This window comes from Botrytis deweyae, assembly GCF_014898535.1.
Source record: "Botrytis deweyae strain B1 chromosome Unknown BDEW_024, whole genome shotgun sequence".
Lineage (NCBI taxonomy): Eukaryota > Fungi > Ascomycota > Leotiomycetes > Helotiales > Sclerotiniaceae > Botrytis > Botrytis deweyae.
In genome coordinates this window covers 567,378-592,464 of record NW_024066231.1, presented here as the reverse complement: position 1 = coordinate 592,464, position 25,087 = coordinate 567,378, and the positions used below count along the sequence as shown (strand labels likewise).

At 43.3% G+C, this 25,087-nt stretch overlaps 9 protein-coding genes across 9 annotated transcripts; 5 read left to right on the top strand and 4 right to left on the bottom strand.

The window, feature by feature from the left end:
• Nucleotides 1-2,457: 2,457 nt before the first annotated feature.
• On the bottom strand, nt 2,458-3,378 carry EAE98_008927 (uncharacterized protein; the record flags this gene model as incomplete). The annotated part of the gene is made up of 1 exon (XM_038956550.1): nt 2,458-3,378. The coding sequence occupies one exon, from the start codon at nt 3,376-3,378 to the stop codon at nt 2,458-2,460; it is 921 nt and encodes a 306-aa protein (XP_038807262.1).
• Nucleotides 3,379-4,015: 637 nt separating this feature from the next.
• EAE98_008926 (uncharacterized protein) lies at nt 4,016-4,816 on the bottom strand (the record flags this gene model as incomplete). The annotated part of the gene is made up of 3 exons (XM_038956549.1): nt 4,016-4,237; nt 4,323-4,657; nt 4,720-4,816. The coding sequence occupies 3 exons, from the start codon at nt 4,814-4,816 to the stop codon at nt 4,016-4,018; spliced, it is 654 nt and encodes a 217-aa protein (XP_038807261.1).
• A 219-nt stretch (nt 4,817-5,035) lies between these two features.
• Nucleotides 5,036-5,654, top strand: EAE98_008925 (uncharacterized protein; the record flags this gene model as incomplete). The annotated part of the gene is made up of 2 exons (XM_038956548.1): nt 5,036-5,191; nt 5,250-5,654. 2 exons carry the CDS (start codon nt 5,036-5,038, stop codon nt 5,652-5,654), a joined length of 561 nt encoding a protein of 186 aa, XP_038807260.1.
• Nucleotides 5,655-6,520: 866 nt separating this feature from the next.
• Nucleotides 6,521-7,799, bottom strand: EAE98_008924 (uncharacterized protein; the record flags this gene model as incomplete). Its single annotated transcript, XM_038956547.1, has 2 exons — nt 6,521-7,462; nt 7,626-7,799. 2 exons carry the CDS (start codon nt 7,797-7,799, stop codon nt 6,521-6,523), a joined length of 1,116 nt encoding a protein of 371 aa, XP_038807259.1.
• A 1,152-nt stretch (nt 7,800-8,951) lies between these two features.
• Nucleotides 8,952-10,105, top strand: EAE98_008923 (uncharacterized protein; the record flags this gene model as incomplete). The annotated part of the gene is made up of 5 exons (XM_038956546.1): nt 8,952-8,991; nt 9,067-9,103; nt 9,188-9,825; nt 9,886-10,050; nt 10,101-10,105. 5 exons carry the CDS (start codon nt 8,952-8,954, stop codon nt 10,103-10,105), a joined length of 885 nt encoding a protein of 294 aa, XP_038807258.1.
• A 1,318-nt stretch (nt 10,106-11,423) lies between these two features.
• On the top strand, nt 11,424-12,515 carry EAE98_008922 (uncharacterized protein; the record flags this gene model as incomplete). The annotated part of the gene is made up of 2 exons (XM_038956545.1): nt 11,424-11,617; nt 11,672-12,515. 2 exons carry the CDS (start codon nt 11,424-11,426, stop codon nt 12,513-12,515), a joined length of 1,038 nt encoding a protein of 345 aa, XP_038807257.1.
• A 2,345-nt stretch (nt 12,516-14,860) lies between these two features.
• Nucleotides 14,861-19,803, top strand: EAE98_008921 (uncharacterized protein; the record flags this gene model as incomplete). Its single annotated transcript, XM_038956544.1, has 3 exons — nt 14,861-18,384; nt 18,610-19,026; nt 19,109-19,803. The coding sequence occupies exons 1-3, from the start codon at nt 16,098-16,100 to the stop codon at nt 19,801-19,803; spliced, it is 3,399 nt and encodes a 1,132-aa protein (XP_038807256.1). The 5' UTR covers nt 14,861-16,097.
• Nucleotides 19,804-20,831: 1,028 nt separating this feature from the next.
• EAE98_008920 (uncharacterized protein) lies at nt 20,832-22,328 on the bottom strand (the record flags this gene model as incomplete). Its single annotated transcript, XM_038956543.1, is given in 4 exon segments — nt 20,832-21,023; nt 21,092-22,098; nt 22,155-22,209; nt 22,227-22,328. The coding sequence occupies 4 exon segments, from the start codon at nt 22,326-22,328 to the stop codon at nt 20,979-20,981; spliced, it is 1,209 nt and encodes a 402-aa protein (XP_038807255.1). The 3' UTR covers nt 20,832-20,978.
• On the top strand, nt 22,327-25,014 carry EAE98_008919 (uncharacterized protein; the record flags this gene model as incomplete). Its single annotated transcript, XM_038956542.1, has 5 exons — nt 22,327-22,377; nt 22,607-22,950; nt 23,000-23,108; nt 23,164-24,474; nt 24,532-25,014. 5 exons carry the CDS (start codon nt 22,327-22,329, stop codon nt 25,012-25,014), a joined length of 2,298 nt encoding a protein of 765 aa, XP_038807254.1.
• Nucleotides 25,015-25,087: the final 73 nt, after the last annotated feature.

The following is a 25,087-nucleotide window of genomic DNA, read 5'->3' as shown; positions in this document are numbered from 1 at the left end:
AGATCCCGCAAACCAAAGACAAACACTACCTCGATGCGCATAGAACTATGTGTATTGTGCATACTGATTTCATAAAGCTTAAGTAAGACCCTTGAACAAACAAAACTCTAGGTTGGGACTTTGGTTGAGGATTGGCAAATGCATCGAAAGTGGCGATTACCTTCGCTCATCTAAACCCCTCCGTTTGTATGGTAAGGGATTCTAGAATTGCTCTCCCGAGTATAATACTCCCTTGGAAGTACAGCACAAAGCGTGATCTCAAAAGTATAGAACATCATGTTGCTACATGGTTCCCTACCTTGCTCATGTTCCCAATAGCAGCGAGAGCCTTCATAGCATAAATGAATCGCCTGGGCTACAATTCTTGCATTGTGGAACGAAGCCTCCGAATTTCCAAATCTCTACGCCATCAATTGTGTTTTGGAATTTCCATCGCAAGTATAGAAGCTCAAATATGACTTGGTGTGTCTGCGTAGATTCTACACATAAACGGCAAAATCGAGGATACTATTCCTGTCTCCTTAAACCGAATCAAATCTTCATTATGAAATCTTAAATAATACGCCCAAAATATAGCTTGTCTATAAATTCTATAGTAATATATAAAAATCTGGCGTACACTGCGCGGGTGCTTGCTCAAATTTCGTACTGTTGAACTTGATTTGATCGCTTGCTCTACCTAAGACCCAAATGACCAAACTGAGCCTCGTAATTCTCCCTTAACAAGCGCTTCGCTACCGCTGCTTTATATTTTTCAGAGGCTGAAACCGTCAAAACAAACACATCTTGTGGTCTAGCTGTCTAATTCACCGCTCGAGTCAAAATAGAATTCACAATTTAAGCTAACAGTTGCCACAGAATGCAGACAGCCATCCGCCACCCCTTCGTATGATTATGAAACACCCATCATAATTTACGAGATCACAGTTAGCAAAGGATGATTTGAGAAATCGAATCATTCGACTTTAGTGGTCGCATAGACTAGAAATTAGCAACTTAGCAATTTAGCAATTTATAAGAGGTCATATAGACCAGCAATTGATACAGGATCGCATAGATCGGAGCAAATGGGCGCTTGGAATAGTTGTTCACCAATTCGAACGTATGTATAACTCCTTCCTCCCGAATACGACAGCTAGACCACCACATTTTTTTGCACCTCTTTTTTGTCTTCACAAGAACTGTGTTTTGACAATTAACATCAAAATTCTCTGGGGCCAAAAAGCTTTTTGGGCCCATTTAAAGCTCGGTAACCTTTGTCGTATATTCTGAGAAGAAGTGAATTTTGAGATTTTCAATTTGGGCTCAAGAAGAGGCGGGATAGTATCAGATTTGATTAGAATATTGCTAGTGACTGAAAATGAACCTACGGATTTCTTGTGAAATTCAATGACATTTTCTCTTTCTGACGATTAAAATCGATCGATCATTGCAATAAAAAGCCACAATCGAAGCCTCAAATTTCCCCCTCATTGAAACTCACATCTTCTATACACTGCATAACTTGCACTGGCGTCCAATCTTTTCCATTCCTCTGTGTATAATTACCCGGAATAGGTACATAATCAGAAGAATCGGACACTCATGACTGAGATATCAACTTGTTTTCATTTCCAATAGAACTATCTCGATAGCATAAGCTGATCAATCATAACTACAGATAGTTTTTTCTTACTCAACCACGCTATTTGGCATACACGAATACAATTATCCTTATCTTTCAGGTCCGAATCTCACACTCATATAAGTGTTGCCTGCCCGGTATCCCAATAATTCAGACGAGATATCCTCGGTTTCGTTTCCTGATCTGCACGAGCTAGATCACAGGAATCTCAATTTCTTTAGGAAATGTTATGTTGTATATCCATCAAATTGTTCCGTGATTCTCAAGAAAACGCTTCTCCGAACTCGGTTTCAACGCAGTCATGAACATTATTTTAGTTTATCTGCCTATTATTGGTCGTCGAGATATCCCCTGTTCTATGGATGTATTTCAGTTTTTCGCTTATTTCTCAAGCAATAGAAGTTACGGAAGAGACTTGCTATAATACAAAAAAGGCTCCTTTGCATTCTTCTGCGAGACTCCAAAGGAAGCCCCTGTAAATCAGGTTTTGACACCGAATTCCTTTTTGCACAAGTTTGTCTCATTAACTATTGAGATATTGTGGAGTTTTTAAAAATCCTCGATTGTTCGTAAGAGATTGGCCAATTGCTTTCTCGGCTGTCGATTTTCACGGGACAATCTCACATTTTGCAACATTCAAAATCACAAGTTCATGTGATAACTACATGTATGGTCTGTCAGTATCACTACCAATACTTATATTATAGAGCGGGGAGTTTTGCTATTTAAAGAGGGACATTATGTTGTCGTGACAGAACAGTTTTGCGAGGCGAGGTCCCACCTCCTTTCCCACTTCCCCCAAATCTCTACACCATCTAATACAACTGGAAACCTCATAGATACCTCCAGTAGATCTTCCTATTGGCCTTTGCAGCCGCCATCAACTCTGGCATCAATTCCCTTTCTTCCCATTCTGCAATCATTCTATCCTTGTATTCCCAAAGGGGATAAGTAGATTTACCAGAAGTCTTAAAATCATCAGAGTAAGCGAGGTCGCAAGCCTCAGCTAATTCCTTAGCTTTCAAATACAATCTGACATCAACTTTGGAAATTAAATCCAGCGCCGTTGGTTCATCGTCGTCCTCGATGTCGGCGCTTCCTCCATATGCCACTTCTGCATTGTCGATTTGGCCTTTGACCTCTCGAATCGTCTCCAGCCATTCTTTGAATATTGGTGGAAATTTGTCCGGCATGAGATGATTGAAAATCATTCCATGACCTTCCAAAGTATACTGTACTCTGAATTTCTCATCACAACGTTCGTCCATTACCAACAAAGGTTTGACGTCGTCCTTTGAAATTCCGAAGGTAGCGACAAAGATGATTTCCAACTGCGGGAATTTATTGGCTTGGCGGAGTGAGTTTGGTAAGAAAACTTTAAAGGTCTGTCTGCGTTCCATCTCCATAGTATCTAGTTGCGACTGTTGTTTCCTAAGTACAGTTCCCTTCTCCTTCACCATTCTGAAATACATTGATCTCAACCTAATCAACTCTAGCATATTCACTTGTTCCGTTAAAAGACGTTTTTCCTCGAGCTCCTTCTCGATTTTACTAATTATCTTCATTGACTCTTCATAATAGATGCTGTGCTTGGGAATTAGATCATCGCCGAAGTCAGAATTTGACACATTCGGGTCGTTGGCAGTAGAATAAGTCCGATGAGTATGGGAAGTTTTCGTAGTAAGAGCCTTGAAAGATCTTTGGAAAGGTTTTCGGGTCCAATTTAGTAAAAAGGAAGGACGCGAGAGACTCATTTTGAGTTAGGCTGATTGAAGGTAAGGTGGATGGATGAATTTGTTTAGAATGAAATATCAAAGCTTTTGAATAAATTCTAAGAAATTTAAAACTTATCTATAGTGGAAGAGTTAACCTAGAGACCGGAGTATTGATAACTAGTCTGTTGGAATAATGGCGATGTTTTGTTTGTACGGCTTCCGACTTCAAGGATACCTACCTGGGTACCTATCCAGGCCTATGGCCTAATAATTGAGGCATAAATATGGTATGTGTTCATACACTTGCAGAGCCAAATATTGTTTTTTTCTTTGTTAAATCGTTATTGAATTTGTATGGATATCCATCAAAACACATCCCAAAAGCGCTCATATAGTATGAAGGAATCAGCCCCCTCGCCAACGCATACTCTTCGACTTGAGAAATTCGGCGTGACAGGGGTAGCTTCGCCAGTGGTAACGTCAAACGGCTGATGGCATGATAGTAACTTCACGGAAGTGGGCCTCCTCATTTGGTTGATGCCGTGTGTTCCGTGACCACTATTGATGTGCACTTAAATTCGATATCATTGCGGCCAGCTCCACCGACCGGGCGCATGTTTGCGACCAAGTCGACATATATCATACATTCCTTCATTTCTGCCACCCTGCAAATACCCTACACCAATGTACCTCGTTTGTAATTATCGTTCATCTCAGCCTTCTCCCTCGCCTTGTAAAGGACCTCTGGATGTCTATGCACACTCGGCATCATACCCAAACCAATAGATCTCCTAATTGCCTTGGCAATTTTTCTCTGATTAACCGGTCTCAATCCCGTTTCCTTACTTCCTCTAATCCTTCCCATCGGCGTTACATATTCTGACATGATTGAGAAATTCTAAAACATCTATTAGTCCTACTCAAGCTTCTCTCAAAAATGGCCATATCATTCTACTTTCTCAATCCACGAAAGAAAAACTAACCTTGTAACTCCCCGTAGCTATAGGGTCAAAAGCCACCACATCAAAAACATCCCTCGTAACCTTTCCTCTCTTCTTCCATTTCGCCATTTCTATCCCACTCAAATCATGTGGCGCATACACATCTCCAGCTCTCCATCTTCTATGTATTTGTTTTGTCAGAGCTGATTTCGAAACATTGTCTTCGTATTCCTGAGCCGCAGTTTGCTGCACCCTAGAATTGGCTAATAATGCCTTGCGTCGCTCGTGGCCCTTCTCTTGAGCTTTGTTTATAAGAGACATCAGACTATCATAACCTATCGCTTCTGAGGGGGATGTGTCGGATCTTGGAGGAAGTTCTGCGAGGAGCATTAGCAATTGGCTTCATGGTGGAGAGATTTTTGAATGGTAATTGACATACCAGCCGACATAATCCTACTGGTTGAAAATCGCATTCCGAGGAACGGCGATGAGACCGCATTGCGCGCGGCATTTAAACATTGTAGTCGAGGAGGCATGGTTGCTATACTTGAACGATTCAATATCAGGACCACTTGGTGTTGCTCAATACCAAAATCTTGAGGTCCAAAGCGGGCCGAAACCCCGCATCGGAGATGGTTATTCCGATGACCCGCAAAAATTTATTTCGATATCTACAATGGAATAATGATAGACATCAAACATTTGCGCCAGACATAACATCTCTCAACTCTTTCAACTGAACTCAATTTCACAATATGGTTCGTAAACTTAAGCATCATGAGCAAAAGCTCCTCCGAAAAGTGGACTTCACAACCTACGCATCGGATAACAATCATCGAGATGCGGCTGTGATACGAAGATATGCGATCCAGAAACCTGGGGATTATCAAAAATACAATAGACTTTGCGGTGTAAGTTTCTTGTTCCAATGATAGGAACCATCAGGTACTAATATATACATATGAATAGTCTCTCCGTCAACTCGCCCACAAACTCACACTCTTACCTCCCGATTCTCAAGTCCGTCTAAAGCATGAACAGCTCCTCCTGTCTAAACTTCACGATATGGGAATTCTCCCCTCCACCGCTTCCACTTCCAAACTTTCCTCCGTTGAATCGCACGTTACTGTTTCCGCATTCTGTCGAAGACGTTTACCGGTTGTAATGACAAGATTAAGAATGGCAGAGACAGTACAGGCTGCGAATAAGATTATCGAGCAAGGACATGTTAGAGTGGGTACGGAAACTATCACCGACACGGCATTTTTAGTTACGAGAAGCATGGAAGATTTCGTTACTTGGGTAGATGGCTCGAAGATCAAGAGGAATATCTTGAAATACAGAGAGAAATTGGATGATTTTGATTTGTTATAGAGGATCCGAGAAGGAGGTTGTGCATGGTTGGAGTTTTGGACGTGGGAAAATTTGCGTTGCTTGGAGTTTGGGGGTTGATGGATCCATTTGAGATGAATACCTTGAGAAAATTCATGGATAAAATAAGATGTAAAGTATGATAAGAAACTAATAATTTCGAAGGTCCCAAATTTCTGGAAATAGGGTGCGGGTTAGCTTGATTATCAAAATCGTGTCAAGATAGATGAATGCAGGATCACGATGGAAAGTCTTGAAATTAGAGGATATGGAGGATGGGTGGTCTCATGATTGGTTTTCCAACTTTAACAGCGATATAGGAAAGGCTATGAAGGAGCATCTTTCATGGGAATCTCAAACTTAACCATCTTTCGGCGGGCGATAACCGATTTATCACAACCACGATCAATACTAGCATGATTTCTGCAGATAGTCGCGCTTATTCCTCAGTTATACACAATAGTCAACTTGTCAGATTCTCTGGTCAAAGGTTCACCAAAAGCAGTCTTCTGCTATCAGATACAGTTGCAGAAACCTAGGTAGCTCCATCATCTGATATCATTTCACATTTTTTGTCAATCATTTTCACTTGCATTTGTGAGGGCACTCTTCTATTTACATTCTAATGCCATAATGACAAGTGTCATCTATACTATCGTTACATTCAAAGCTTTTAGCTCTTCAAGCAAATCGCTCAAACAAGAGCAAGTTTTGAAAATCACATCATTTCCCCATAACAAAGTCATGAATATTTGAAACTCTTGCGCTTGTTTGCCTTCATTATACTAGAGCTTGCCACAATACATGTGAAATAATCTTCGAATACACACGTACTGCGAATCTCCCATATTCATTTTGATACAAACTTTCTACTCAAAAGCCTCAGCACCACCACTTGCAACACTTTGAATCCGATTCGCATTCACATGACGCAGAGAAGTCGGCATGTTATTCGCAAAAAACGGTACACCATCTCCGGCGCGGGCATTCAGTACCTGCGATCCAACATCCATAGTCATGCTTGATGGAGATGCACTCGTTGCAGAAGTTGTAGTCATACTCGTCGAAGCAGCATCGGAAACACCGTAATAAGTCTTGGTGGGATAAAAATTAGGCTCTTGAATATAGATCGTCTCGCCACAAAGAGTTTCCACAGCGACGAGTTCTCCGGTCGTGAGGGCACTGGTGGGAATAGTAACACCGGCAACTGTGGTATTGCACATCGTGGATGTAGATGTGGCTGTGGTGACCGTGGTATTTAGTGTCCAGGAGGCGGAGATACCATACCAGGTCTTGGTGGGATAGAAATTAGGCTCTTGGATGTAGATTGTTTCCTCGCAGAGAACTTCCACTGCGACGTATTCGCCGGTTGTGAGAGCGCTAGCGGGGATTGTTACGCCTGCAATGGCGGGGTTGCATGATGTTGTTGTGGCGGCGCTTTGTTGTTCGTCTTCGATGATGGGTGTTAGGATCAGTGTTGAGTCCGTTGATGCTGATGCAGATGAAGATGCAGGAGTCTCGGTGAAAGAATCTTCGGATGAAGAAGCAGAAGCAGGAGCCGGAGCCGGAGCATCAGTAAAAGAAGCTTCAGACGAAGAAGCATCAACCTGCGTGCTCGCGGCAGGGAAACCAGAGGTAGGAAAACTATATGGTGTATTCCCAAATGTGCCAGTCACAGCAACAGCTCCAGCTGCGTAGGAGCTGGAGCTGGAGCTGGAGCGTGTGGGCTCCGGTACGCCCCATTCTGTGGCGGGTAAATTGTTGGGTTCTTGGATGTAGATGGTTTGGCTTGAGAGGATGACGATACCGACCTGTTGGGTTGGTGATAGGATTAGTGATGGTGTTTTTCTTGGAAGGCTGATCGAGTGGCTATTTTGAGTGATTTAGGGCTGAGGAAATCGGTGATAGGGTGATGTGGAAAGAGAAGGGTAAGATCATCAAATAATCATGTTAGGAAGGAAGTCCAGAACTTACTTGTTCACCAGTCGTCAAAGCAGAAGTAGCAACTGTAGTAAAGAGACCGAAAAGACCTGATATTCTCACTCCTGTAGCTTCTTCCTCTCTGCGCTTGATAGGATTTCCAGACACAATGATGAAGAGAAAAGACAGGATTGTCAAAAAGTTGATTGTAGGGAAGGGAACAAACATTTCAGGAGAGTGACGGGTGGTTGGTTTGAGTGTTTTGTTTGTAGGGTATCGTTGTGTGTGAAGGGGGATTCGTACTGTGAGAAGATAGATGAGAGCAAAGAAAGGAGAAGAAAGAGAAAGCGAAAAATTAGAAATGATAAAACTACCTACCAGAAACCATTCAAGAGAAATCCCGAACATTCATTGACTCCGCCACTTTTTTCCAAGTTTCCTTCAAACCTCTTTCTTGTGTCTCTTTCCCAAAGTGAATGTTATAGATAGGAAATGAGAAGATGGATATCAGATCATGATAGGTACCTCCAAGAGTAGAATCATCACTCCGAAGACCGAAGACCGAGAAGTGAATCTGTAGGTAACTAGAAAGTTTGTGATGAATGTATACAGTTATGTGGTTTGTTGGATGGTTTGATGAATGTATTGATGATGGTTTCTAGATGGAGAGCAAATAGTAAATATTTCATAGGAAAGAGAATTAGAGAGTAGTCAGACAATCTTTGTTAACATTGTCTTCTTGAATACCTCAATTTGACTCATCATCAAATACAAAAGAACTATTTAGTTTATACAAATGCCTCTCCAAGAAAAAACTCAGTATCAATATATACTACTCATTCATTCATTCATCTCATTATAAGTTAGTATTCTTACTAGTTAGTTATCATATAGCAATATCAAAGTACCCCCTCATCCAATGCTCTACTTCACCATTTCCCCTCTCTAATATTCGAGATACCCAGAGGTCAATCTAATACCAACCAAAACAAATCTAATTTCGGCTTCGGCTTCGGGTTGTCTCTTCTGTCAAGTAATCAAACCCCTCAAAGTACCAATCTTAGCTACTGTAGAAATGTCATGAGAAGCGGGGAAGCTTGTTCACAAATGTTTATATATACCCCCTCAATACCTATGTTCATTCCTCTCCTTCTGTATCAGAAAACACTTCTTCTTTCTCCAGATACATTGTTTCTACTATCCATTTCGAAACACTCATTTCTTTGTAAGATACTACTGAGCTCTCTGTATCATATCATACTATACAATTTGCTTGCACTTCAAGTTTGATAAAGTTTATTGTGCTTTCAGCTTCCCATATCTTTGTACTATTGTATCTCCAAACGAAGCAAAGAATAAACTACATACACAACTGTCAAAATGGATCGTCAAGGAGACGGTTCTGCGAAGCGCAGTCGCAGTATGTATAACTCCTGACACCCTTCGAAACTTACCTGATGTAGTAACATTTTCACTTGACTAACACATTCTACAGATAGGGATTCAAGAGAAACTCAAAGAGAGGCCACTGGGTATGTTGATTCTCTCTCCCTCTCTCCCTCTCTCCCTCTCCCTCTCTCTCATCCCCATACCCATCCAAACTAACAAACCCCCAGCATACCCCTCCCTCTCTCCCCTCAACCCCCAACTCGCCAAAACCCCTCAATCACAACCACAACAACCACAGCTAGAACAAGCACAACAAAAACAACAGCCACACCCCACACCACCCCAGCTCCGCCACAACCCCGGCACCCCATCCCGCCACCAATCCACCCCCCCTTCTACCCCTACACCCCCCAACTCAACCCCCCCGTCTCCACCCCCGAAAGCCTCTTCAACGGCAGAAACCTCCCTACCCTCACACCTCTCCCCATCGCCGACCTATACCAGCCGGGAAGCACCTCCTACGCTCCACACTCAGGAATCTCCAGTGGCTCCTCCCTAGGAGCCGGCCCCGGCGCTTCCCACGCGATTCCCGTTGGCGGTGCTGGAGAAATGCAAGCATCCGGCACATCTTCCACGGGTGGATTTCCTGACGCCAAAGGAAAATATGCTCTCAAAAAGCGGGAGTCCAACACCAATCGATCGACAACTACATCGAAGCCGTATATTGTCAAACCCAAGGCAAAATCTTCCGGGGAGAAATCCTCCCGGGTGTCCAAGTCTAAGAAACCCGCAGAGTCCTCGGGCACGGTAACACCCGCTGCAGAGGATCTCAACGATTATGTGGATACCATGTTTGATGCCTTGAGTAAATCCCTCTTATTCCCCTAATCATCTTTAGAGACTTGCTAATACGATTGTGATATAGCTGGCGCGATTGCGGGTCTGAATGGGGTCGCACAGGGTATTCGTGATGTACGAATTGAGGAGGAGCGGAGAATACAGGCGAGAGCGGATGCTGCTGCTGCTGCTGCTGGAAGAGGAGATCATGTGGATAAAGAGGAAGAGGATGAAGATGAGGAAGAAGAAGAAAGTATGTAATCTGATTAAGCTGCGATTGTTGACTTTGCTAATATACTCTAGACTGATTCGCATCCCGACTTTCCTGGTCTCGTGGTTGGTTGTCCTGAATTGACGCCTTAATATGAGCTCAAGGTTTTGGTCAACGAGCAGAGGATATAAAAGTGAAGGGAGTAGCCTTCTACGAAGTAGACTGTTCGATCGTCTGTCGGCAGGATGGTGTTCAAATAATGTACATAAAGAGCAGATATAACTTCACGTGTCCTCCCGTACTGACGGGATGATGTCTAATAATTGTTGATTCGGAGTTCAGAGAACTTCGGTGGCTCTAGCACGCTTTTGGATGTATTCTTCTGGGTAACCAAAAAATGGCATATATGGTTGAATACTACAATTCTCTTTAAAGACGGGTTCTTAGGAGTATGGGGGTCGGATTAGATACTTTGGAACCTCTTGAGATGCTTCCGGGATGGGAAGTTTTGGTTTTATGATAGAAATTATAAATGGTTGATTACCGTATTCGATGGTTTCGTGAAGATGAAAATAATGTGTCACTTGAGTGATAGCTTGCCTGCAAAGACAATAATTGATACCATCGTTACTGTTAAAAACGATACTTTCAAGTCTATTGAATTCAAACAGCATTCTGAGTTGAAAACAATTCGGAATGATATGTAAGCCGGTTGATAGTCGATGGCAATCTAAACATCCCATGATACCGTAATCGATTGCAGTCTGCCCAAAAAACAATCTTTAGATACAGTTGATTGATTCAACGGAACAGGTTATTCACCCATCATCACCACCATTTTCCCTATCCCCAAATCCCCGCAAAACAACTCAAACCCAACACTTGAAGATATCATTCCTGAGAATGACTACATTCGAGTAACAGCTAACAAGCCGCGATAAATTTCATATCATCCGCAGATAGCAAAAGAAAAGTCCTTCTACTCCAGCCTCGAATTCTCTCCAACTAAACAAGAACATTCCGAATTTGAGCGAACTTCCCTATTGTAGAAGGAGGAAACCAATAGAATAGAATATTGAGGAAATTTGAAGCAAAAGAATCTGACCCTTTGACTACAATGCATTATCTCCTTCCTCTGTAGATCTCAAAATGAAAATAGCAGCATGAGTCACGAAGTATTTGATTGAGATTCACCTTTCTTAGTCTAACAAGCAATGAACTCGCGGAACATGAATAGACTCTCTATGTGATGTAATGAGAGCACAATCAACCTTTCAATAGACCCTCACAACGAATGAATCAAATATGTAAAGAAACTACCAACTATGGTCTATAAATGACATGTATGTCTAACCTCAAAATCGAAATTGCAAAAATTCAAAAATCGAAATTGCAAAACTTCAAAAACGATCATCATGAATACTCCTAGTAATGTAACCTCTGGCTACTATTGCGAAATAGACAGATTCAGATGCTTGAAATGTGGACACGATGATTACCACCACAGATACCGGTGTGGAAGACATTTGGTCGGGGATGCTTATTGTAGAGAAGCGATACCCATGATCACACCTGATAGGAATATGTATTGTAGGGATTGCACAAGAGAGTAAGTTTTCAGTCTTTCCACGTTTCCTAGACCATGACTAAAAGAAAACATCAGCAGCGATGATCTGGATATAGGTAACCAAGATCGTATGTCACTGGAAAAACTACCAGCAAGTCGATATGTACCCGTCAGCAGTAACATCACACAAGGAGGAACGGCGGCACTTCAGCCTACGTCTACCAATGTTTTGCAATCACCAGGTCCTGCCAATCGAAACATGTTGTCAGCAGGGTGGAGCGAGCCTGGAGGTTTTCCACTTTCGACGTTAAACTCACAATCCTCAGCTCATGTATCTCCAGACCAAGATCACGCGATAGCATCACTAGCGTTTCAAAATCCCCCCTCAGCACAGCCATCGTCGGAGAATAGCAACACAATCACAGCACCACCACCAACACTAGCACCAACACTAGCAACAGCACCAACGCTAGCACCAACGCTAGCAAGAGAACCAACACCGCCATCAACACCACCACCGGAACTAACACCACCATTAACACCAGCACCCGAGCCATCACCAGGACCATCACCAGGACCAGCATCCGCACCAACACTAGCACCAGGACCAGTATCAGCACCAGCATCAACACTAGCTCCAGGACCAGTATCAGCACCAGTATCAACACCAGGACCAGCATCCGCACCAACACTAGCACCAGGACCAGGACCATCACCGAACCCAGGACCAACACTAGCATCAGTATCAACACCAGGACCAGTATCAGCACCGAACGCAGGACCATCACCAAACCCAGGACCATCATCGAACCCAGGCCCATCATCAAACCCAGGATCATCATCAAACTCCGAACCATCCCCATCCCCAGCACCCCAACCAGCACCCCAACAACCCGGAATCTGGGAGCGACTCCGTCGCTGGTGCTGTTGCTATTCCTAGAGACCTGTACCTGCAGAATCTTGATCCCCCAAAGAAAAAGAAAGAATAAAAACAGGAAAGAAAAAGAATGAAAAAGGAAAGATGTAGATAACCTTACATTAGAAGCAAACAAATGATGAGATTTATGGACTACTTGCTGTAGTGTGGTATTCCAAGGTTCATCTCGATACTTTGTATGGAGATAGATATGAAATATGAAATATGAAATTGAATACCTACCTACCTAGTAGATATTGTGCTGTAATTTTTCGGTAGAGATGTGAGTTTTTCGGTAGAGATGTGAGATTGAAATGGAGATTGAAACTAGATATCTCATAACCTTAGTGAAAAATGAAAAGAAATCATTTAGTGTTTACTGGAAATCATGGATAGCCGTAGTAATTATTCTTCTGCTCTGGATACCTAGGTATTGTTTAGAAGTACCTACCTACTTACCTATATTGGATTGATTGTTAGTCTTATATCAATTTAGTGACTCGATTTTGCGATGTTGAATGAAGTATTCTATTTGGCCTAGGTACCTACGGATTGAAGTTTGATTTCATGGGGTTTTAACCTACCAGGCTATAATGTGGTACTTGAATAGTGTGGTGATCACATCTAAAGATGTTAAATGAGTATCGTCATTTAACGCGCTTTTGTGAATCGGTGTTGGGGACCTACCGGTAGCTCATTGACTTTGAGAAGATACAGTATGATTGATTGTCGGTCATTTGTCGCGATGAGTGTTGTGTTTTATGATGTGTATGATTACATACCAGCAAGTGCATCTTTTGGAATCAGGATGCACATATATGGATGCTATATTGTTTGGTTTGGATTCATGCGTTTTAACATAAATGAGAATGTCAGACTATACCTCATACTCAGTGATCTGAGATAAGTCACCGTTATGTGCTTGAGAATAGTAGAAGCCTGGCTAAACGGTTTTGTTGTAATCTTACGAGAAGCAATAGAAATCGCAATATCGGTAACATTATTACTTGATAGTAGGGAAAGAATTTGAATGAAATCAATTATATATCGATAGAGATTTGTATAAGAAACTTTGCATTTCTGGAGAGCTATCCATAAATAATATATCGATGAGCTATACGATCTCAACCTGACTGTATCGCGTGTAATCATACCTACCCAGACCAGACCAGACATCAAACATATATTCCACGAGGCGAAGTGAAGGATGAGTGGAGACGGTTTGAATTTCCTTTCGTAAGCAATACCATATCCAACCAATCACATATCCTCCCAACACCACCGGTCCACAGCAGCAAACACAGCCAGCTTTGAAAGTTGAAACCCAAAGATCCGAGATGATCTCGAGATTAAACCAGCCTTATATTCTTAAACTGATCGACTTTCTAAATAAACTCACAGAATTGGGCGCTGTAGATCGAAAAGCCTAATCGTCTTGACTTGCATGGATGGCGTGCAGGCTGGACTTTGTGATCTGTGGCTTCTACTCGGTCTTGACTGATGGTCTCGTTTTTGGAAAGTTTACTTGGGAATATGGTTCATCTAGAATGATCGTAGTGATATGAAGAGAGTACATTAACGCCCATGATTGTTTTGACCGCTGATGTGGCGGTTAAGGTATGGCTAGGTAGGTCCACAGGTAGGTACCTAGGTATCTGATTGTATCTAACGAGGCGTCGTGGTGGTCATGAATGCGAATATCCGTTATCTCGTGGCGCAGTAGGTATTGTGAGTTCAGTCTTGAACCATCTACCGAGATCGTTTGTAACTTCACATGCCCAGGTGCGGCTCTGTTGACGGCTGAGGTCTGGTAGATGGTGTGCTAAGTCTCTAGCTTGTGTCATTAGTATGTATATCGTAGGTACCCGATCAACCCGCGGGAACTACGAAAACTAGTTACACACCAATATGACTGACGATTAGAAGTTTGGATGGAATTGTTTCATTGTTTATTGTGAACCTTATTTGTGATTGTTGAATGTAGAAGTTTGATTGTAAAATGTAAAATGTCCCAAAGATACGAGTGCGTCATCGTCATTCATTCGCTTTGCTAACCTTACGCCAAACTTTCCACGCTGCATAAGTTGGTCATTTTGGTCATTTTTCTACAAGGATACGCCCCTCCAGCTCTCAAGCCAGGGCGAATAGATAAAAGCTGCCGACCTGGATAATAATAATAATACCTACCTCTTATAATATGTGCGAAATTGTGAAGAATGAATAGAAGGAACATTTGAGAGGTTGGGGAAATAAAGAGATTAAAGATAATAATAATGATGATGATAATAATAATGAGAAGTTAACTAATGAATATAAATACAAGATTATAGCTAAATTCTTTCATATTTACCTTCCTGGGTAATTATTGAGTAGACGCTTATTTATACCAGAAGAGATGCGAGATCTTACTATATACCTACCTAGTATCTACCTACACCTATACCTTCACCTCTACCCAACATCTCAACAATTCTAAACGGTATCAGTCAAGTCTCAGAAAAGCTTGATGAGACAGACAAGACAATGAGTATCACAAGGCCCAACATGGGACCGCACACAAACTTCGAATGGCTTCCTTTTCCTCAAATACTGTACTGTACCTAGGCCGTCACGCTTCCTTGGATGATCCAAAACCTAATCCCAGCGCTACGAGGGTTGTTTTTCTTCACCAGCTCGCCAGATCCAACACTCCCAGGTTCCCCGTGGTTGAGATGGGTACCCAAAGAGATTTTGTGAGTAGACGCCCGAGAGATCGTGGTGATGTCGTGGTGATTCCATGCTGCACAGTAATAATAAATTGCTTGCTTTGGTTCTTTCGTTGAGTAAAAGTTGAGTAAAAGTTGAGTGTGTGGATTTGTGCATTCAAGCAGCGAAAAAGCTTGACTCCGCCCAATTCATATATGTACACTGACGCAAATTTCCAATCCACTTCCACTTTCATCCGAAGTCTGGTGGTCCCCACTGTCAAATTGTTTTACCCCCCTCACCCCCAATTACTCGAGTATCGTATCTGTGTGGAAATCTAAAGAATCACCCCTCATCATCTACTACTTCGTACAGTATACATATCTTTGATTTCTTATATACTCGAGTGCACATTACATACAATACATACAATAAGCTTCTCACCAACATCATCACAACATCATCACAACATCATCACCACTTCTATTATCTATTCATTCAACTCTCAAACCATACAAATCAATCATTTGGCTTACTATATCACGAGATGTCTACATAAGCTATTGGCGCATCAGGCCGTGGGACCAACCAGATCAAATCCTAATCATTAAATTTATTCACTACTACCTACCTACCTAGTACCTCCCTACATACATACGCTTGTGTCAGGAGGGGCAATAGGAAGAGTGAGCGCGCAAGGTATCAGCAGCAAAGCCTCGATCCAAAGTAATCCTCCAACTTCCAACCCCCCTCAACCAACAAATAACAACAACTTACAACTTCTGCTCTTCTCTTTCTTCTTCTTATTAAAATCACTCGCAACCAACAAATCTACTTACAAACATATACCGTGTGGTCTCCGGACACATATCCCATTTACCCTTACTTTTTTGGCAATAACTACAGGGTAAACATTGCAAAATGCCTGAAAGAGTGGTTCGCAGCTCTTATCATGACCGAGAGGTCGACTATTACTCCTCCGATGAAGAACGGTCAACCTACGGTCGTTCGAAACCAAATGGTAGTACTTATCGTACCGTCCAACGTTATCGGGTCGCTCCTAATCGAGTCGAGGAAGTAGACGACACTCGATCCGTTCGTTCTTCCCATCGAGAGTACGAAACTCGATCGGGTGATCGAGTGGAAGTGGATCGTCGAGTCGAAATTGATCGCGAGCGTGAACGATATGAGCCCGAAGTGCGACGAACGGAACGCATCGAAGTAGACCGAAGAGTTGAGGTTGATCGCGAAAGATACGAACCCGAGCCAAGACGTACCGAACGTATTGAAGTTGATCGCAGAGTAGAAGTGGACCGATATGAACCAGAAGTCAGAAGAACGGAGCGAATTGAGGTCGATCGAAGGGTTGAAGTTGATCGTGAACGGTACGAACCTGAAAGACCTCGTTCAGCTGTCGACTATGATCGAGCGGTTGAATATCAGAGAAGTACCGTTGAGCGAGCTAGAGAACCCGAACGTGAACGAGATCGCACTAGAACAGTAGTTTATGAGCGGGAGCGGGAACGAAGTGGGAGTCCCTTGCCTTGGGAACGGCGTCGGAATGATAGACCATGGGAGACGGATCGCGAAACTGATGTCACAGTCGAAAAGACAATAGCTCGACGTCATAATGAACCCTATGAACTCGAAAGATACTCCCGAGAAACCGAGTACTATGATCGACCAGAACCTACCCCACCACCAATTATCATTCGACAAAGAGCTCCCGAACCCCAACAAATTATTGTTCAAGAAGCGCCAAGCCCGGCTCCAATCATTATACCACAAAGTGCGCCGGAATCACAACGGGTTGAAGTTATTGAAAGGAAGACGGAAATACAACAAGAAATCATTCCACGACCTGACCCGCGGAGAGAAGAAGATGAGTACTATTATCGTAGGGATGTTCGCGAGGTTGGTGGAAGGAGAGATCGTGACGAGGATTATGATCGTCGTTACGATGATGGATATGATAGTGAAGGTTATGTCATACGGAAAAAGGTTGTCAAGAGAGAAACACGCAGTCGTAGTCATAGCCCTCATCACCGAAGACACTTGGCAGAAGGTGCCTTAGCTGGAGCTGGTGCAGCTGCTCTTTTGGCAAGCCACAAGGAAAAGCAAGGATCTGAAATTGCTCATCGTGGTAGAAACGTTATTGGTGGAGCTGCTTTAGGTGCGATTGGTGCTGAAGTAGTTACTAGAGCACGCAGTCGTTATCGCGACAGTCGTGAGGGCAGAAGCAGGTCCAGATCAAGCAGCCCACACGGCCATCATAAGTTGAAGACAGCCCTTGGTTTGGCAGCTGCTGCAATTGCCGCTGGAGCTGCTGTCAAATACGCCCAGAACAGAACTGCAAACAAGGAAGAGTTAGTTCGTGGTCGAAGTCGACAAAGAAGTATGTCTCGTGGTCGCCGTTATTCTGATGGCGATGAATATTGGTCCGATGAGTATGAAAAGCGTACTACCATCATACGTGATGGAAGTAGGAGCAGGAGCAAGAGCATACATGCCGATCCAGCGCATCGTAAGAAATCCATGGCAAAAGCTGGAGCTGGAGCTGCTATAGTCGCTGGTGTCGCAGAGCATTTCCGGAATAAATCTCGAAGGCGTAGTGGTCAACGATCGCAGTCACGAATTCGAACAGCTGCGGAGATAGCTGGATCAGGTCTTGCGGGTGCTGCCGTGGCCGGTTTGTATGAGAATAGAAAGGCCAAGCAGGAGGCCGAAGAAGATGAGGTGTATGAGAGACGGGAGAGAAGAAGAAGCAGGACTAGGAGCAGAACTAGAAGCAGGTCGAGAGCCAGATCTACAGGCGTATATTCTGATCCAGGTGTTGACCCAGAATTAGGCATGGTTCAGTACGGTACTGAACCTGTATACACGCACCAGCAGCCAGCACCATTCGATCGACCTAACGAGTACGATCCAGCTGTCGCGGCGGCCACAGCTGGAGCTGCTTACGGTGCTACCAGACGTAGTCGAAGTCGATCGCGCCGACACAAACGAGATTCATCTAACGAAGATGGAGAACGACCACGATCGCGATCACGAAGTAGAAGCCGTAGCAGAGTACGAGATCTTGCTGCTGGTGCGTTGGGTACAGGTGCGGCCGCCATTGGAATCAATGAATATAGAAAGAGAAAAGAGAAAAAGGAGAAGAAAGAAAAAAAGGACGCAGAAAAACATGAGCGTGAGCGCGAACGAAGACGTGAGGTCCCCCAGCACTCTAGATCAAGTTCCCGCTCGGTTTCCCCGTCGGAAATAAGATCGTCTCTATCCAAAAGATTTTCAAATCTTATCCCCAAAACCCCCGAATGATCTTGTTATTTCATTTTCATGTCCATAGGTACTTCCAATATCTGTTAAATCATTTGTTCGAGTGGCTCGGCCTCATGTATCTCTTTTTTTCGTACTAACATTCGTTTTGAATCAGGCTATGAAGACGAAGCACCTGAAAGTTACTACACGAATTTCCGTGATGAGACATATTCGCCTTCGCCGCCTCACGCTTCTGGAGGCTCATACTATCCTGAAAATAATGCATTCCCACCACCTCCTCCTTCTAACCCAGAAACCTTCACCCATCATGGAAATAAATCTACACCTTTTGTTAATGAAATCCCTCCTATCCCTCCTTACAATCCTCAAGACTATGCAAGTCAACGCCCTACTACTCATGATTCTCATCATTACCCACCTTCACCCAGAGTTCCTGGTGACAATGTGAGTACTCATCAATCTTCGAATCCCGAACCTTTTATGACAGTACCTCCTCATACAAGAGAGGAGTCTTATTTCCCTTTTCATGAAACCTCTCCACCTCAAACTGATCATGTTTACGACCGGGAGGGTGCGTTGCTATTATTCATTCCTTTCCATGTGTACAACATAATTGTCATGATTCATCAACATACTAATACTTGTTTTTCTAGATCGTCTAAATGTTCCAACACCATCAAGACCCGATTCACCCTTGACACCAATCGAAGCTACTCCCTCGAACAAATCTGTCATGTTCGCTCCTCTATCTCCCACTTCTTCCCGTCGCTTAGAACGTATACGTAGTTCTAAAGCGGATCAATCAACTTCCACGGTAAATACATATGAACAACCAAATCCATCTTCGGATCGTCGCTACAGAAGAAGACGAAGACGTAACTCGGATCCTTCTTCTGATCGCCCTTCCAGACCTCGTAAACACCGTAAACATAGGAAAGGAAGACATGGTGATGAGAGTGATAGTGAAAAGAGTGAGGATGATGATGTGGAGGTGTTGCCAGCAAGGTTTGATAGAGATGGGAGACCGTTAAGTCGGAGTAGAGATGGGAGTGGCAGTCGCGAAAGAGAGAGAGATATTGCAAAGGAGTTTGGTGGTGGGAATGAAATGGTTGAGAGGGTGGTTAGGGGCGTGGGAGATGTGGTGGCGGGGAAACAGACGTGGGGAGATCTTTTGATGGGGTTTGTTAAGGAGGGTGGGTTGGCGGGAGCTTCGAGCCGTGGTTCGGTGGCGGGTGGAGAGGATGAGGAGAGGGAGAGGGAGAGGGAGAGGGAGAGGAGTAGGGGGAGAAATGGTAGGAGAGCTAGTAGGAGTAGAGGGAGGGATAGGGATAGGGATAGAGAGATCTAGGGATGGGATATAGCGGGTGTGCTTTCTTTTCATGTTTCTGCTTTTCGCCATTTTTCCTTTCTGCGTTGCTTGGGATGGGTAATGAATGATGTCACGGCCGTGGAAATAATACCTTTTATTTATTTACTCACTCTTGGTTTTGCGTTGGATTTTCTGCGTTGGATTTCTTTTTTGCGGCGGATTTGGTTCGTTTTTATTTTCTTTTTCTTTTTCTTTTAGATATGGATGCGTTTATGCGTTTATGTGTATTATGAGTATTATGATATCATGGATATGAAATGGAATGAAAAATGAAATATGAGAACGAATTTCTTCTGGATTCTGCGTTTGCGTTTTGGGTTTGCATTTTGGATTTGCATTTTGGGTTTGCATTTGGATTTGGAGATGAATTGCAAATGAATTGCAAATGCAGATGAATTCAAATACCTGTATATCTACCTGCTTGCTTGCTTGATTGATTGTGTGATATGTGATATATGATATGTGATATATGATTGATATGTGGAATGGAGGGAATGGAGGGAATGAGATGTTGATGGGATGCGAGATATGAATGGATGGATGTGCTTTTTATTTTCTATGTTTATGATAGGTTTTGAGGCTTTGAGGTTTTGAGGCTTTGAGGCTTTAAGTTCTGTTGTTCTGTTGTTCTGTTGTTATTTATTGAGGAATTGAATGAGAGAATAATGGGTGGATGGGTGGATGGGTGGATGGGTGGATGGTTAGGTAAGGGGGTGAGGGGGTGTGTATTGTATGTATATGTAACTTTAATTTGTGTAATGAATGTAAGTCTTAGTTCCTATTGGGTGGGTAGTGAGCAGTGGGCAGTGAGCAGTGAGCAGTGGGGATAGGGGAGAGAATGGAGAGAGAGATATAAATGGAGATGTTGGGGATGTTGGGGATGTTAGTGCTGCTGTTATACTTGAAGATCAGAAATTAGAAATGAGTAGTTGGGAGTTTGATGCAAAAGTTGGTCGATACGGTACGAGGAAAGACAGGGGAAGATGGAAAGGTTGAGCGCGGAGAGAAAGGAGAAAGAAGATTATCTTGAAGGGGGTGTCTTTCACACACTACGTATGTGCGTAAATAGTGGAAATATCTGTGTGTGAATGCTTATATGCTTTCCCATCCTTCGCTATGCTATGTATAAATTGGGGTATCATCGCTTTAAAATGCTAATATAGTGACTGTTTTTCTAGATGGATTAAACCATTTGCCGGCTGTGAAGAAAAAGGGATTAGTGAGTGAACTCGCTCATGCTGCAGGCTAGCTAGGAATTTTCACATACCGGAATAAACTGCCTTAGTTTAATTCCCGCCTGACCAAACACTGCTGCTGTTTCCGCATCCATACTGTATCCTTGACTGTAAACCACTTCTGAAATTCCCACTTGTACAATCTTGATACTGCATGTGAGACAGGGACAGGTATCGCAATATAGGATGGCGTTTTCGCGAACTCTTTCGCGACCGGCTTCGAGAAGTGCGTTTTCTTCTGCGTGAAGACAGAGACAAGTGCCGAGTCCTACTCCAGAGCCTTGTCCTTCGTTACAGCGGGAACAACCTCCTTCTCCGCAGTTGAGAAGACCTCTGGGTGTGCCATTGTAACCGGTTGAGATGACTCGTTTTTCACGGACTAGGACGCAACCTACGCGGCGTTTCATGCAATTACTGCGCTGGGCGGCGAGCGAGGCGAGTTGCATGAAGTATTGATCCCAGCTTGGTCGAAGACGGTCTTCATTTGTTAAATCGAGTTTGCCGAGTGTAGCATATAGGTGGGCGAGATCGGAAGAGGTATTGAGGAGACGAATAGTAGCGCGGGAAATGAGGGATTGAAGACCGTGTTCGGGATCGTAAAGATGCTCATCGGAACGGAGGAGGAAATCTTCGAGAGTGATTGCTGTGGAAGGTGTGTTGGGCCGTGCTTGGAAGCGTTTCCAGCGGATGGAGACTGGGGCGTCGACGCTGACGAGAATGAAGAAGGGGCGCCGGAGGAGGGCGTCAAGGATAGACTCGGTGTAGATATTGGTTGTCACCCATCGTTCGCGCCAGCGCTTGGTTACGAAGTCGAGGAGGTCTGTGGTGCTTGTAAAAGTATATTGGGATTGCGATTGAGATCTTGACTTCTGTCTTAGAGTTATGCTATTCTCTTCAACATTTTCTGATTCCTCAGCTGTGATGCCATTGGTGATTTGAGTCGAGCTTTTGTTGCCTTGCTCTGGTCGAAGGTAAAGGTGAGTAAAGCCATGGTGCTCTACAAGATATTGTGCGATTGTACTCTTGCCAGCACAAATTCCTGTGATCAAAGGTCAACTAAATATTATTGTATATAAGCTTAGGATATTCACTTACCTCCACACAGACCTATAAACATGGCTTTCTTAACTTTCTCTTTATCCCAAAGCTCCTTGAAACTTTGATCACAATTTTGATTTCATTCAATTGTGTGAAGATGTGTGGTGGGAAGTTTTGTAAATTTCCATGGAAGCTTGAAATAGCAAAGGCAGCTTGGAGAGAAACAATCATGAATTTGCCGGAGTATCACCGATTGGCTGATTATATAACCTCGGACCATGTGAGTTGAATCCTTGTCTTACTGAATCACTCAACGTGCTATCCCACTAACCTAATTGCCCCTCCTCCATCTATCTCATGATTTCAACCTAAGACTATAGTGTCACACTGCACTTCTTACAACTTGACTTCATTCATAAGATATTTTTACTTCTCCCACGATCTCAAAAAAGATCACATCAACTCTTACAAAACATCAACAAAGCTAACCAAATTGCTTTGATCTTCAGAGTCAAGACTGTACCCAAGATACCGACGTTGCCTTCATCGAAGAAGGCCCTTGGGACGGAGAGGTAGAAGAACTAATAACCTCATTTTCTACTATTGAAGATTTATACACAGCGATTCGCGTGAGAAAGGATAACAATCAACTCGACATGGCTTTAAAGTTCGCTCCATTTGCTTCTGAAATAGAGCTACCATTTTACACAGCTCTTTCCCAACTAAAGATCGATCATGATAAACTGGACGATTCTGCAAGACCTGTTCTTGGGTTATATGAACCAAGAGCTACACAGAGTCCTGATCAAAGTTCTCGTATGAGAGTTCTTGGTAATGCTTTGAGTAGCAACGAGTATGGATTCACCTTCGTGTTTCAAATACGCGTACTGATTCATTCATAGTGTTCCATCTGGTCACATTCGAGCGGAGGGCAAAATCAAGAATGTTAATACCATCGAAGATTTCAAAAATATGGACAAACAAGCAATGTTACAAACTTCTGCCAAACAAGTAAGTCCCGTGATCTTCTGATCGACTCGCTTCGATTCCGTTCTGACAGGGGCAGATTTGGGATGCCATTAATGATGGCACCATTTATTCCATCCCTTCATTACTTTCTTCATTCACTATTTTGTCGTTTGCAAATTTGAAGAAGTACACTTTTACATACTGGTTTGCTTTTCCTGCTCTCCATTCGGAGCCGGCATGGCGGAAAGTTGAACAGCCGCCTAAATTTAGTGCAGAAGAAACCACGGCGCTTACGGAAGAACTTGGTACATGGCGTTACAGCCACGATAATAGAGAGCATGGGTTCTTTCTAGCCAAGCGAGTATATCCATCTTCGGAACAGCCACAAGATCCAGAGAATGAATCGACCTCCGATTTGCCCTTCAAGTGGGTTATCGGATCCTTGAGAGAATTCGAAAATGGGTTCTTTAATGGTGTAGATACAAAGGATCAATATGTATCTTTTGTTGACCCGTCTACTTATCATGAGAATCCGGGGTGGATGCTACGTAACCTGTTAGTCCTAGTTAGACGGAGGTACAAGCTCGACAAAGTCCAAATACTTTGCTACAGAGATAATCATGCAAAACGCCATGTGCCTCAGAGTTTAATCTTGATTTTAGAGAGCATCTACGACCCAGAATATCAATTCAATGCTCCGGATCAGATACCTAAAGTAACAGGCTGGGAGCGTAATAGTCTTGGAAAGCTTACTGCTAAAGTCACCAATTTGGCTCAATACATGGATCCCGCTCAATTAGCCGACCAAGCGGTAGATTTAAATCTTAAATTGATGAAGTGGCGCATCGCACCTGAATTGAATTTGGATGCTATTAAGAACACGAAATGCTTGCTACTCGGAGCTGGAACCCTTGGGACATACGTTTCGAGACTTCTGATGGGTTGGGGCGTACGCAAAATAACCTTCATTGACAATGCCTCCGTATCTTTTTCGAATCCTGTTCGCCAGCCATTGTTCGACTTCAAAGATTGTATTGATGGCGGCGCCAAGAAAGCATATAGAGCATCTGAAGCTCTTCAGGAAATTTATCCAGGAGTTGATAGCACTGGACATGTGATGGCAGTACCAATGCTTGGACATCCGATCACAGATGAAGCTGCTACGAAGGCGAACTTCGAACTCCTACAAAAGCTTATTGAGGATCACGATGCAATCTTTTTATTAATGGATACTCGTGAGAGTAGATGGCTCCCAACTGTTATGGGCAAAGCGGCTGGTAAGATAGTGATGAATGCAGCTTTGGGATTTGACACGTATGTTGTGATGAGGCATGGGGTTACTCCTGAAGATGGAGGTCCTGCCGCTCTAGGCTGTTACTTCTGCAATGATGTTGTAGCGCCATCTGACGTAAGTTTTCCAGCTATCTTTCCATTTTTACATGATTTACTAACATGACTCTTCTAGTCTGTGAAAGACCAAACTCTTGATCAACAGTGCACAGTCACTCGTCCTGGTGTTGCGCCCGAAGCATCTTCTAAGCTTGTAGAACTGCTTGCGTCTGTTATTCAACACCCGTTGAAAGGTGCTGCTCCAGCTCCGAAGCTCTCCCCAAACCAACAATCTGGTCAATTGGAGTTCGATCGGGACCCACCAAATCACCCTTTAGGTCTTGTACCTCATCAGATTCGAGGTTTCTTGGCCGCTTACAAAACAATGCTAATCAGCGGCCCTTCTTACGATTGCTGCTCAGCCTGCTCACCAAAGATTGTGAATGCATACAAAGAAGATGGATGGGAATTTATCAAGCGCGCATTAACTGAAAAGGACTACATCACCGAATTGAGTGGCTTAGCAGAGGTTCAACGCAAAGCCGAAGCAGCTGCAAACGATGTAGAATGGGATAGTGATGAAGAGGGTATGGAAGATGAAGAGCCTGAATTACTATGATTATGAGCTTTATATATGTTTCTGGACATCGAGATGGCGTTAAGCTATATATGGAATGGGCATTGATGGTATG